This window comes from Convolutriloba macropyga, chromosome 9 (assembly GCF_964194025.1).
Source record: "Convolutriloba macropyga chromosome 9, txConMacr16.3, whole genome shotgun sequence".
Lineage (NCBI taxonomy): Eukaryota > Metazoa > Xenacoelomorpha > Acoela > Convolutidae > Convolutriloba > Convolutriloba macropyga.
In genome coordinates, this window is record NC_134476.1 from 24,104,552 (window position 1) to 24,118,175 (window position 13,624).

The window sequence follows — 13,624 nt, forward strand, 5'->3', positions numbered from 1 at the left end:
CACTGAAGGTTGTTCCCCTTCAACTACTGAGGTTTCTTCAGTAGAGTTGGGTGATGCCACGTCTATGTCTTCCCTACTGCTCTCAGACTGTGAGTCAGTGGATTCAGTCTTGATGTTGTCAGGTTCCAACCGTGCAATTTGGTTGTCACTAACAAGAACTGTCTTAATTGAATTCTCCGGCTGGATGAACGAAGTGTTCATTCCTTTACGGATAATGAAAGTAGCTGGAACCGTTGGTGAACTGTTCGTTGGTTTGAAGAGGACTCTTTCACACAGATCAAAATCAGTGACTGCAGGAAGTCTTATTTTGCGTCCCAGTAGCATTTCTACAGGAGTTTTGCTCCATGTCTTGGAAGCGTTCCGATGTGTCATTAAAGCCCGCTGTAGGAAAGCGCCAAATGACACATTCAGATTTGGACTCCTGGCTTGAATAGCCCGTTTCACTGTTTGGACCTCTCGTTCAGCAATCCCATTTGCTCTTGGATGGTAGATGGGAGATTCCATCTTTTTAATCCCAAATGATTCACACATTGCTTAAGGTCACTGCTCACAAACTCAGGACCATTGTCTGATACTAATGTTCTTGGTATCCCAAATCTTGCAAAGATTTGACTCAAGTACACCTTCACTGTTTGTGAGGTTCTATTTCCCGCAGGGAAGGCTTCTATCCAACCTGATCCCGCGTCTACTATCACTAAGATATTACCTTGATCCTTAACGTAGCCCCAGTCCAGTTGGAGTCTTTCACAAACATCAGCTTCCGGCCAAGTAGATACTGCTTTCCCCAGGCTAGGCCTGTTTTCTTGGCCTTCCTTACATTTACTGACATATCGAAGAACATCTTGCCTGGTGCGGGCCGCCAAGCCATCATTCGAACTGCTGTTTCAGTTGCGTTTTTGCCTGGGTGAATCTCATGAGCTTTGGCCATCACCATAGGTCTTAGTTCGGGTGGAATGAAAGGCACAACTCCTCGAAAGATGATTCCATTGTGAATGGTCAAGGCGTCTTTCTGTTGTTCAAATCATTTCTCTGCTTCTGAGCACTGTTTCCAGATGCCGCTTTTTATTCGATTGATGACATCTTGAAAGAGTCGATTCGATCCCAGCTCAGTTTTGATGTCCAACTGTGTCACCAGGTCGGATTGGACGAAGTAGATATTGTCAAGAGCAAAGCAGACTCGATCATTGTCATCGTCATCATCAAAGTCTAGTCTGCTCAGAGCATCAGCGTGGGGAATCTGTTCTCCGAGTGTATACTTCAATTCGAAGTCAAATCCCATCAGCGCTATCGCCCATCTTGTAATTCTTGCAGATGCTGTTTTCGGAATTTCTTCGTCTGGGGCGAAGAGATATTTGAGAGGTTTGTGATCAGTCTGTAGAGTGAACCTTCTTCCGAGTAGGATTTGTTTCAATCTTGTGACCACAAAGACGATTGCAAGTGCCTCTCGCTCAATATTGGAGTAATTTTGTTCGGCTTGTGACAACTTCCTCGATACGTAGACCACAGGATCACAAATTTATGGTTTATGTACATTGATAAACTTGTGGTATGAACAAATTTGAATCGACGATTCGGTTCAAATTAGAAGCCATTATTCAATTTCACTTCACCAAACTTCAGGTAAGAAAGTTTTCTTTATATATTGAAGTTTTAACTTAAGTTGCTAAGTTCGCTACTTCTCGATATATCACATCCTCCCTCCTTTTTTAAGCAAGTTTGTAGGAATAGCTTCTCCAAATCTTTCTGGCTGTTTTTTGTTTCTGCTTGAAGTTCTCGTGGCCACTGAAGGTTGTTCCCCTTCAACTAATGAGGTTTCTTCAGTAGAGTTGGGTGATGCCACGTCTATGTCTTCCCTACTGCTCTCAGACTGTGAGTCAGTGGATTCAGTCTTGATGTCGTCAGGTTCCAACCGTGCAATTTGGCTGTCACTAACAAGAACTGTCTTAATTGAATTCTCCGGCTGGATGAAGGAAGTGTTCATTCCTTTACGGATAATGAAAGTAGCTGGAACCGTTGGTGAACTGTTCGTTGGTTTGAAGAGGACTCTTTCACACAGATCAAAATCAGTGACTGCAGGAAGTCTTATTTTGCGTCCCAGTAGCATTTCTACAGGAGTTTTGCCCCGCGTCTTGGAAGTGTTGCGATGTGTCATTAAAGCCCGCTGTAGGAAAGCGCCAAATGACACATTCAGATTTGGACTCCTGGCTTGAATAGCCCGTTTCACTGTTTGGACCTCTCGTTCAACAATCCCATTTGCTCTTGGATGGTAGATGGGAGATTCCATCTTTTTAATCCCAAATGATTCACACATTGCTTTAGGTCACTGCTCACAAACTCAGGACCATTGTCTGATACTAAAGTTCTTGGTATCCCAAATCTTGCAAAGATTTGACTCAAGTACACCTTCACTGTTTGTGAGGTTCTATTTCCCGAAGGGAAGGCTTGTATCCAAACTGATCCCACGTCTACTATCACTAAGATATTACCTTGATCCTTAACGTAGCCCTAGTCCATTTGGAGTCTTTCACAAACTTCAGCTTCTGGCCAAGTAGATACTGTTTTCCCCAGGCTAGGCCTGTTTTCTTGGCATTCCTTACATTTACTGACATATCGAAGAACATCTTGACTGATGCCGGGCCACCAAGCCATCATTCGAACTGCTGTTTTAGTTGCATTTTTGCCTGGGTGAATCTCATGAGCTTTGGCCATCACCATAGGTCTTAGTTTGGGTGGAATGAAAGGCACAACTCCTCGAAAGATGATTCCATTGTGAATGGTCAAGGCGTCTTTCTGTTGTTCAAATCATTTCTCTGCTTCTGAGCACTGTTTCCAGATGCCGCTTTTTATTCGATTGATGACATCTTGAAAGAGTCGATTCGATCCCAGCTCAGTTTTGATGTCCGACTGTGTCACCAGGTCGGATTGGACGAAGTAGATATTGTCAAGAGCAAAGCAGACTCGATCATTGTCATCGTCATCATCAAAGTCTAGTCTGCTCAGAGCATCAGCGTGGGGAATCTGTTCTCCGAGTGTATACTTCAATTCGAAGTCAAATCCCATCAGCGCTATCGCCCATCTTGTAATTCTTGCTGATGCTGTTTTCGGAATTTCTTCGTCTGAGGCGAAGAGATATTTGAGAGGTTTGTGATCAGTCTGTAGAGTGAACCTTCTTCCGAGTAGGATTTGCTTCAATCTTGTGACCACAAAGACGATTCCAAGTGCCTCTCGCTCAATATTGGAGTAATTTTGTTCGGCTTGTGACAACTTCCTCGATACGTAGATCACAGGATGTCCTTCTTGTGAGAATACTCCGCCTATAGCTTTCTCTGAGGCGTCTGTTGTCACGGTTGCTTCCTTCGTCAAGCTGTAAGGCTGTACAAGAGGGTTAGCACATAACTCGTTTTTGATGTTTTCAAAAACATTTTGCTCTTTCTTGTCCCATTCTGAATTCTTCTTTTCGAATTTCGTTTAGGGGTAGCATTTTGGTTGCAAAATCCGGTATCATTCGAACATAAAAATTTGCTAAGCCGACAAAGGACTCGAGTTGTTTCATATTTGATGGCGGCTTTGCATTTTTGATTTTCTCAACATGTTTAGGATTGGGTGCTATTCCTTCTTTGGAAACAGAGTAACCAAGAAAACTTACGCTTGAAACTGGTTTTGAGTTGGATTTCTTCTCATTGATGGTGAAATTTTTTTCACGTTGCCGACTCTTGACTGCAAGCATTCGTTTCTCGTATTGATCTTTTGTTGTTCCATATAACAGAACGTCGTCTTGGAATATGACCACACCCTTGATTCCTTTGAGAGTTGACTCAATGCAATTCTGGAAGATTGATGAAGAGTTCTTTAGGCCCTGAGGAAGCCTGCACATCTTGAACAATCCTTGCGATGTGTTGATTGTGCATATTTCTTTTGCATCCTCGTCCAGCTCAATTTGATAATATGCATCTGATAAGTCAATTTTTCCAAAGTAAGAGGCCCCATGGAGATTATGAAAAATGGTCTCCATGTCTGGGATTGGATAGCCATCGTCCATAACTTTGCCATTGATGTGAACTTTGAGGTCCACGCATAGTCGCAGAGCTCCATTTTTCTTCCTTTGCCACACTACTGGTGATGCATTTGTGACCCCAACAGGTTGTACTGGCTCCAGGATGCCCTGTCGCACCATTGTCTCAAGCTTCTCTTTGACCCTGTCTTGGAGAGGTAGAGGTATCTTTCTAGCTTTGCAGAACTTTGGCTGTGATCCCGGTATGAGTTTCACATGTGCTTTGTATCCTTTGACTGCAGGTAGTCTTTCATCACTCACTGCATTGATGCTTTCTTGGGGTAGTATGTCTCTCCCAAGTAGCCCAAATTTTTTGTCGGATTGCACAACTGCTAGTTGTTGTTGCCTAAAGTTGCTTCCGTTCCACTCAACATCACATGTTAGTGATCGCAGAAGCGTAAGTTGATGACCATCATAGGCCTCAAGACGTCTGACTTTCCCATTTAACTGAGGTTTACCAAGCTCAGTCCAGATTAAGGATGATATCACGGTGCTATCAGCACCGGTATCAACTTGCATTTTTATTTTATGGTCTTTTACTGTAATGTACTCCCATCTCACCGACATGTTAAACACGTTTTCCCGTGTATAGTACATTCCCATCTCCATTTCGGATGATGTTTGACCAGGCAACTTACCCTCTTCCTCGCAGAAGTTGTTTTGCTGGTCAGACTTACCTGACTTAGGCTGGGTTTTACTCTTGCACATTTTTGAAAAGTGCCCCACTTTTTCACATGTGTTACATTTCTTGTTCAAGGCCGGACACGGCTTGCTGCTGTGTGGCTTACCTCCACATCTATTACACAAGTTACCATTGCCTTTATTACCAGTGAACTTTTCACTAGGTTTTCTGAAGTTCTTTTTGAAGTTGTATACAACTTCTTCTTTTATTACAAATGGTCTGTTACCTGTTGAGGAACTCGCAAATCCCATTGCTTGACTTCTGAACTGTAAGCTTTCTGTCATTCTAGACAGAGACATCGTTGGCTTAGTTTTAATGCCGTCTAATAGTCTTAATTTGGCCTCAGGGTCTCTCAAACCTGAGATAAATTTTATTTTCACCAACTCTTCCTCACGGTTGGCTACTGTTTTAAGTTTTTCAAAGTAACAATAACGTGCTTCTTCTCTGAGGTGCGTTAGAAAATCGTCATCAGATTCTCCAACACCTTGGACAACGGACAGAAATTTAGCCCTTTCTGCCGTTACTACTCTCTCCTTAGGTGAAATATAGTTTCGAATAGCTAGTCTGATCTCTTTAAAAGGAGTGTCTAACAATTTTTTAGGGCTCATAAGGCTCCTAAGTTTAAGAAGTGCGTCCTGGCCGCATATACTAAGAAAGAGATTTGTTACCTGTAGGTCCACAATCGTACCGTCAATGTTGATTTTATCTTCTTTCTTCTCTGCGCGACAATTCGCCACAAAAGACAAGATCCACCCAGTACAGGATTCAGCATTTTGCAGATCCAGGGTTTGTCGGTCGTTTGGTGGTCTGGACACCATTGTCGTGGTCTCGAGCACGAGTAACAAGAATTTTTTTATTTTAATAATTGAATTAAAAATGGCCTAAATGTACAAAAGTTCACAGGTATTTATAATCGGTATCAGTATGAAAATTTACAGATCCGTCTAGATATAGATAAACTGATATGTGTTAATTTACACCTTAGTTGTGAACAAGTTTTTCCCCTTGCCGTATATGGCAAGTACTAGTGCAGTTTTTTGCACTTAACACATTGTTCTTCCTACCTGAGAACATGTCATTGCTATCTACTGGGAGGGTCGGAGAGTTGGTTACTGATCGAGTTTGGTGGTGGGAAGGTCGAATCTATCTCACAAATTTATGGTTTATGTACATTGATAAACTTGTGGTATGGACAAATTTGAATCGACGATTCGGTTCGAATTAGAAGCCATTATTCAATTTCACTTCACCAAACATCAGGTAAGAAAGTTTTCTTTATATATCGAAGTCTTAACTTAAGTTGCTAAGTTCGCTACTTCTCGATATATCACATTAACTTTTGAATAGACTATAAGGTCTTTGACCAATCAGACTCTTATTTAGTTAGTCTTACTAGAGTACAGAAGTTTTTCATTTGTTTGTGAGCTATTTCTTATCTCTACGATAAACATGGCAACTCGGAGCGTACTTCAAAAACAAACCAATGTCTTTTAGAAAAACTGATAAGCACAAAATTCTGAATTTTTCTAGTTCGTAGGCCAGTCAACCGTTTTATCGCGGTATCCAGGGATCTAAAAGTTGAAAACAAAAAGTAGAATCCAGCGAATAAGAAAACTCCAGCGCTTACTGAATTTCACAAAATTTCTTCTAATACAACATCTCTCTGATCTGAAGGATAGGATAAAAACCTAAACTGATATTTTGGACCCAATCTCTTCCACTGAGGCTGCCAGATACTCAAATTGCCCTTGATCGAACTTTCGCAAATACTGAAGTGGTTTCTTCTCAGACCTTTGTAACTGCGGGAAGGTCTTGGAACCAGCGCGCAATAGTTTGGTCAACTTCGTGTCATCAAAGTATTGCGTGCTGGGAGTTGCGTGTGATCAAATGACTCGAAATATTTTAGATATGCACTTAAGGGTTGCCAACAGTAAAAGCAATTCAGTAGCAAACTTTTTGTAACAATCGTTTGTGATTACAAGGATATGAAGTATCAATGGTTACGATTTGAAAACAGACTTTCAGAGCAACAATCTGACTCACATTGTGCGGTAGCGTTTTTATGCGCGGACCACGCCCATTCCTTTAAGCGCAAAAATCATCAGTATGCGCTCAATATAGCCTAATCAGAAAATATATCAAGCAAGAAATGCACTATAATTTATTGTTTACTTTGAGAAAAAGTCTGTCTGGTGAAAATCGAGTTTCATAACTGGAGAGAATATATAAAAAGAAGTCACCGTGGTATACAAATTGACAACGACAAATAAAGCAACACAATTTTGATTAAGTTCACTTGAGTCTAAATTCGGACCATGCTTGTCAAATTACTTTTCCAACCCCCTACTCGTCTAACAGGTGCTGGTTTGGGTTGTGAAACATTAAACCTCCTGTAAAATTTTTCAACTGCTTCGACTCTGTTCACGCCTTTCAATCTGAAATACTCTCTCTGGTCAAAAGGAGCATTATCATCAGGGAAATAGACCATCCGAAGCATGTAGCCACACTTTTGAGCTGTTAGTTGTTCCTGCTGTGCTGTTTTCTTTTGCTGATCAACTCCGATTAGGATCTCACGACAGTGTGAATTCGCTTCTAAAAATTCAGGTCATAATTATTTGAATTATAGGTTAAAATTGATCAATGCTCTTTCATTTAGAACGCAAGTTCATGTGAAGAGCCTTTCTTCTTTTAAGAAGAAATGCGCAGAATCATATGAACAAAAAAACCAAAAACTTCGATTCGGAAAGAGGACTTCAGAAAAGGAAGTATTATGAGTTAGATGATAAATTAGACAAATTGGTCGTTTACTCTATCAACTTATACATGTATATATAAATTAAAACTATTTATAACCATTTTTATAAATATTTGTAAATGCTTGCTTTCAGTAAAACGAAACATTTTTCGAAATATTTTCACTGATCCATTGATGCGTTTTTTAGGATTCATTGATGCTATTTTGGTTTCTATAAAATCGGGGTGATCCATCAATAGATTTTTATTGTTCCGACCCCCACTTTAGTGGGGAGGGAGGAACTATATACTCAATTGGGTTTTTTTGTTCAGTCAATTTTGGCCGATCGATATAATCATCGTAGAGAGTTGTGGGTGGTGTCATTAGAATGCCAGTCGACTGTAGAATAAGGAACTAAAAATATTTTTTCATTTTTTGCTTTTTATAGGGAGTTATCGAGGCTTAAAGTTTTGTGAATAATAGCTGTTTTTATTCACATTTTTAGTATTTTTGACCAAATTTTGTCAATTTTGCAAAATCAAATTTAAAAATTGTTAACTGTACTGCTTTTTAGTTCATCTCTAAAGATGAAAGAGGGTTGCTGAGTTGTTCGATCCGAGTTTTTTGGCTAGAATTTATGCTAAATTTTTCAAAAATCAGACTTTTTTCGAGAAAAATAGGACCACATTTGCTTTTCTTTAAGCCCACTTGCTTTAAATTTGCTGGAAGTAGACACTTAAAACTGCGGTCGTAATCTTTTTAAGCTCAGAAAAGAGCTATTCGTAATCCCGCTGGATATATGAGTCTTCTGGATCATAATTTTGCAAGTTTTTTGCAAATTTAAACTCGATAACTACAAAAAAAGCATTATTTATTTTTTGACAAACTGAAAACTTTGTTTAAAAATTGATCTATTTTGCAATCATTTGAACAATTGAATGTTTTCCTAGAAGCGCATCAATATCTGGGCTGATCTTGATCTCACCGTGGATCCTTACGATGAAAATTTTTTAGATTTAAATGGGGCGTGACCTTTTTTTCAAAGCATTTCCGCTATGTAAATGTTTTTATGTAATTTAATGAAAAGAATCTCAAATCAGGGCTCAAAAAAGGACAGATACTATTTGCAAAAAAATGCCAAACGAAATTATAATATGGTTTAAGAGTTAATCTCATGGTTTTTATGGGTTTGAACAATGCTTTTCGTAAAAATTTTATAGACTTCTTGAGTTTTGCTTTCATTTGTTATACTTTTTGTAGCCCAAAAACTTAGTGTCCCCAATCAAAAACGCAGTTAAATTTTTAGGAGTTATAGATGAACCTAGACAAGTCTTTCAGTTGTTCTCTAATGTCTCTTATGAATTTGAATAAATTTGTTTTAAGAAAAAATCGGTGAATTTTTGAACTTTTCCACTATTTTATTTTATTTCTCTCAACTTCGGGAGCAGCCTCAGGAAAAAAAGGCAAATACCAATTCCTTGTGATCAATAAATTATTGGTGGAAACAATTTTATATTCAACTTATGTTTTCCTTGTTTTGATACTACGCGTTTTCAAATAATTTTTTTTCATTTTCTTTTTTGAGCATAATTGCATTTTTTATGAGTCCATTTCATTTCGTCTCCTTCTTGAATTATCACATTGTCGGCAAATCTAATTGAAAGAAAGCATAGTAGAAAATTTGGACAGCGTTGGGAAAATGCGTATCTATATATATTAATTGTTTTTGTTGAAAAGTTATGCTTTTTGGGTTGAGACAAAGTTATCTCGCAAAATGTTGTGGATTTTTTGTTGTTTTTTTTAATGTTTGTCTTTCCTTTTGCTGTTGTCCGCCATACACCTGATAACGATAGGTCTCAGTTGCTTCCCCAGGACGTATAACTCTACCTAGATAAAGGTTTCAGTTTATAGCTGTTTGTTTTAATGACTTTCAAATTAAAATTTTTTAAACATTTTTCTTTCAACTGCAATTTTGCTTTCAATTTGGTCAACGTGTAACTCAATCTCACCGATTATTAGTATCAATTACGTTTGATGGTGCATCCACTTCAATTGCGCTTTATTATACATTGTGACTGATTGCTTCGACCATTTATTTTCAAAAAAAAGTTTTCGAGATTTATATACTGTTCAATGTCCGGATTTCTTTTTGTTGTCGTGTCTACGTTGTCCATTTATAGGAAAGGCTCGTTGATGTTAGGATGAGGAAAGAAAGATGATTTACAGTTCTTGTGGGTGAAATCTTATAAGCATAGTGCCTTGAAGAGTGTGATGTCGTAAAATTGTTTGAAGTTTTTGATTCTTTGTGTGTTTGTTAATGTATTTGTTGATTTGTGTGGTCGTGGAGGATTGGTTTCCTAAGGTGTTGAAACTTAATCCACCGCTTTTTGTTGAAATCTTAAATCTGTCATCAATTTTGGAAATATTTGTTTCCAGAACAAATTTGGGTTTTTGAGCTTTGTCATTTCTTAAAATAGTTTTTTGTTCAAATTGTTGTTCAGTCTTTGTAAACACAAGTCACAACCCGTTTTCAGTGAACTATAAATTAACCTTTGTAACCGTTTTAGCTTCAAACTTTTGTTGCTCGGCTTTTTTACTCTTTTTACTACGAGACTTCATAAAATGTTTGAGATTATTATATATTTGTACATTTTAGAGGATTTTTGTTTTCTTTTTGGTTTATAACAATAATCGTAAGTCCTATTGGCGTTAAAAATTTGCGCAATTGAAGATTGGATTCTGGTATGTCCCAATTGCTTCCTATAGAGATACAAAAGAAAAATTCAGTGATTTCAGTTGATATCTAATGACATTGATAATTGAGAGGGTTAATTGTTTTCAAAACTTCTTTGCAATTTTTTCACTTTTTGTCGACTTCTTAACCAGTCGCATTGAGAACAAGTCCCATTTTTTTGTTAATGAAATATAGGTTAAACTGTTTTATTTAGATTTTATCTGACGTGAGTTTGATTTTGTTATGATTTTTTATTGTAGACATCGAGTTATTTTTTAATGGTCTTTTTTAGTATTTCTATTATCAAACAACTGTCGTTAGTATGCCAGTCCACTGTAGAATAAGGAGTTAAAAAGATTTTTTCATTTTTCACTTTTTATAGGGAGTTATCGAGGCTTAAAGTTTTGTGAATAATTGCTGTCTTTATTCATATTTTCAGTATTTTTGACCAAATTTTTGTCAATTTTGCAAAATCAAATGTAAAAATTGTTAACTGTACTGCATTTTATTTCATCTCTAAAGATGAAAGAGGGTTGCTGAGTTGTTCGATCCGAGTTTTGTGGCTAGTATTTATGCTAAAATTTTCAAAAACCAGACTTTTTTCGAGAAAAAAAGGACATTTGCTTTTGTTTAAGCCCACTTGCCTTAAATTTGCTGGAAGTAGACACCTTAAAAAAGCGGTCGAAATCTTTTTAAGCTCAGAAAAAAGCTAACTGTAATCCCGCTGGATATATGAGTCTTGTGGATCATAATTTTGCAAGTGTTTGGCAAATTTAAACTCGATAACTACAAAATAAAGCATTATTTGTTTTTTGACAAACTGAAAACTTTGTTTAAAAATTGATCTATTTCGCAATCATTTGAACACTTGAATGTTTTCTTAGACGAGCAGCAATAACTGGGCTGATCTTGATCTCACCGGGGATCCTTACGATAAAAATTTTATTAGATTTAAATGCGGCGCGACCTTTTTTTCAAAGCATTTACGCTATGTAAATGTTTTTATGTAAATTACTGAGAAAAAACTCAAATCAGGGCTCAAAAAATGACAGAAACTATTTGCAAAAAACTGTCAAACGAAATTATAATATAGTTTAAGAGTTACGCTCATGGTTTTTATGGCTTTGACCAATTCTTTTCGTAAAAATTTTGAGTTTTGCTTTCATTTGTTATACTTTTTGTAGCCCAACGAATTAGTGTCCCCAATCAACCATGCAGTTAAATTTTCACAAGTTATAGATGAAAATAGACAAGTCTTTCAGTTGTTCTCTAATGTCTCTTATGAGTTTGAATAAATTTGTTTTAAGAAACAATCGGTGAACTTTTTGAACTTCTCCACTAATTTATCTTATTTCTCTCAATTTCGGGAACAGCCTCAGGAAAAACAGGCAAATACCAGTTCCGTGTGATTAATACATTTTTGTTGGAAACGGTTTTATATTCAACTTATGTTTTCTTTGTTTTGACACTACGCGTTTTCAAATATTTTTTTCATTTTCTTTTTTAAGCATAAATGCAATTTTTATGAGTCCATTTCGTTTCCTTCTCAAATCATTACATTATTGGCAAATCTAATTGAAAGAAAGCATAGTAAGAAATTTGGACAGCGTTGGAAAAACGCGTAGCTGTATATATTAATTGTTTTTGTTGAAAATTTATGCTTTTTGGGCTGAGACCCTGTTATCTCGCAAAATTTTGTGGATTTTTTGTTGTTTTTTATGTTTGTCTTTCCTTTTGCTGTTGTCCGCCAGATACTTGATAACGATAGGTCTCAGTTGCTTCCCCAGAACGTATAACTCTACCTAGATAAAGATTTAAGTTTACAGCTATTTGTTTTAATGACTTTCAAATTAAATTTTTTAAAACATTTTTTTCAACTACCATTTTGCTTTCAGTTCGGTCACCGTGTAACTCAGTCTCACTGATTATTAGTATCAATTACGTTTGATGGTGCATCCACTTTAATTTCGCTTTATTATACGTTGTGACTGATTGCTTCGACCATTTATTTTCAAAAAAAAAGTTTTCGAGATTTATATACTGTTCAATTTTCGGGCTTCTTTTTGTTGTCGTGTCTACGTTGTCCTTTTATAGGGAAGGCTCGTTGATGTTAGGATGAAGAAAAAAGATGATTTAAAGTTCTGGTGAGTAATAAGTGCCTTGAAGAGTGTGATGTCGTAAAATTGTTTGAAGTTTTTGCTTCTTTGTGTGTTTGTTAATGTATCCTGTTAATGTTTCCTGAGGTGTTGAAACTTAATCCACCGCTTTTTTGTTGAAATCTTAAATCTGTCATCAATTTTGGAAATATTTGTTTCCAGAACAAATTTGGGTTTTTGAGCTTTGTCATTTCTTAAAATAGTTTTTTGTTCAAATTGTTGTTCAGTCTTTGTAAACACAAGTCACAACCCGTTTTCAGTGAGCTATAAATTAACCTTTGTAACCGTTTTAGCTTCAAACTTTTGTTGCTCGGCTTTTTTACTCTTTTTACTACGAGACTTCATAAAATATTTGAGATTTTTATATATTTGTACGTTTTAGAGGATTTTTGTTTTCATTTTGGTTTATAACAATAATCGTAAGTCCCATTGGCGTTAAAAGTTTGCGAAATTGAAGATTGGATTCTGGTATGAGTAGTATATAGCTGGACCGAGGTGCCCGGGGGGGGGGGGGGTGGCGACCCACATGTATTAAGATTGGTTATAGCGGTTGTGGCTCGCTTCGGTCGCCCTTGAGTTATTTTAGCAATGTATAAAGGTAGGAATCAGATATTAATGTATGATATAAAAGGATATGAATAAAATTTTATAAAATTAGTTGTATTAAGACAGATTCTACATGTATTAAGATTAGGTATAGAATCTACATGTATTAAGATTACGTATAGCTTCTACATGTATTAAAATTAGGTATAGTATTACATGTATTAAGATTAGCTATAGCTTCTCACAAGCATTAAAATTAGTCTTAGATGCTCACATGTATTAAGATTGTTCTTGGATGTTCACATAGTGGGATGATTAAGGAACATCCTAATCAATGTTATTTTTAATTAGTCATCGTAATTTTTTTCATCAAAAAGGAAAAAGCTCGATGAGCACGAAATGCATACTATTTATGCACGCTATAAAATGGATTTATGACGTCACAAAAAACAATAAGGAAAATTGATCAACGCTACTAAAGATTGAATAAATTTCTGACGTTCCTTATAAGGAAAGCTAATTGATATAAGGAGGATGACACGATTAAAGAACTCATTCGATTTCTCCATGTATAGCTTTGAATGAAAAATAAAGCAGCTTTCAAAGTTTTTTTCCCTAACGATAGTTAATTTATTACAATGAATACCAAGAATAGTTATACAATACACAACGAAATTACTCAAAACACTTAAATTCTAATCAGAATCCTATCATGTATCAG

At 36.7% G+C, this 13,624-nt stretch overlaps 1 protein-coding gene across 1 annotated transcript in view; it reads right to left on the reverse strand.

Moving 5' to 3' along the window:
• Positions 1–6,919: 6,919 nt before the first annotated feature.
• The window catches only part of LOC142345273 (uncharacterized), a 33,323-nt gene continuing 26,618 nt past the window's right edge, over positions 6,920–13,624 (reverse strand). The window contains exon 3 of the mRNA XM_075397254.1: positions 6,920–7,325. Coding sequence (XP_075253369.1) covers positions 7,036–7,325 — 290 coding nt within the window. The 3' untranslated portion in view covers positions 6,920–7,035. The remainder of the gene's footprint in view (positions 7,326–13,624) is intronic.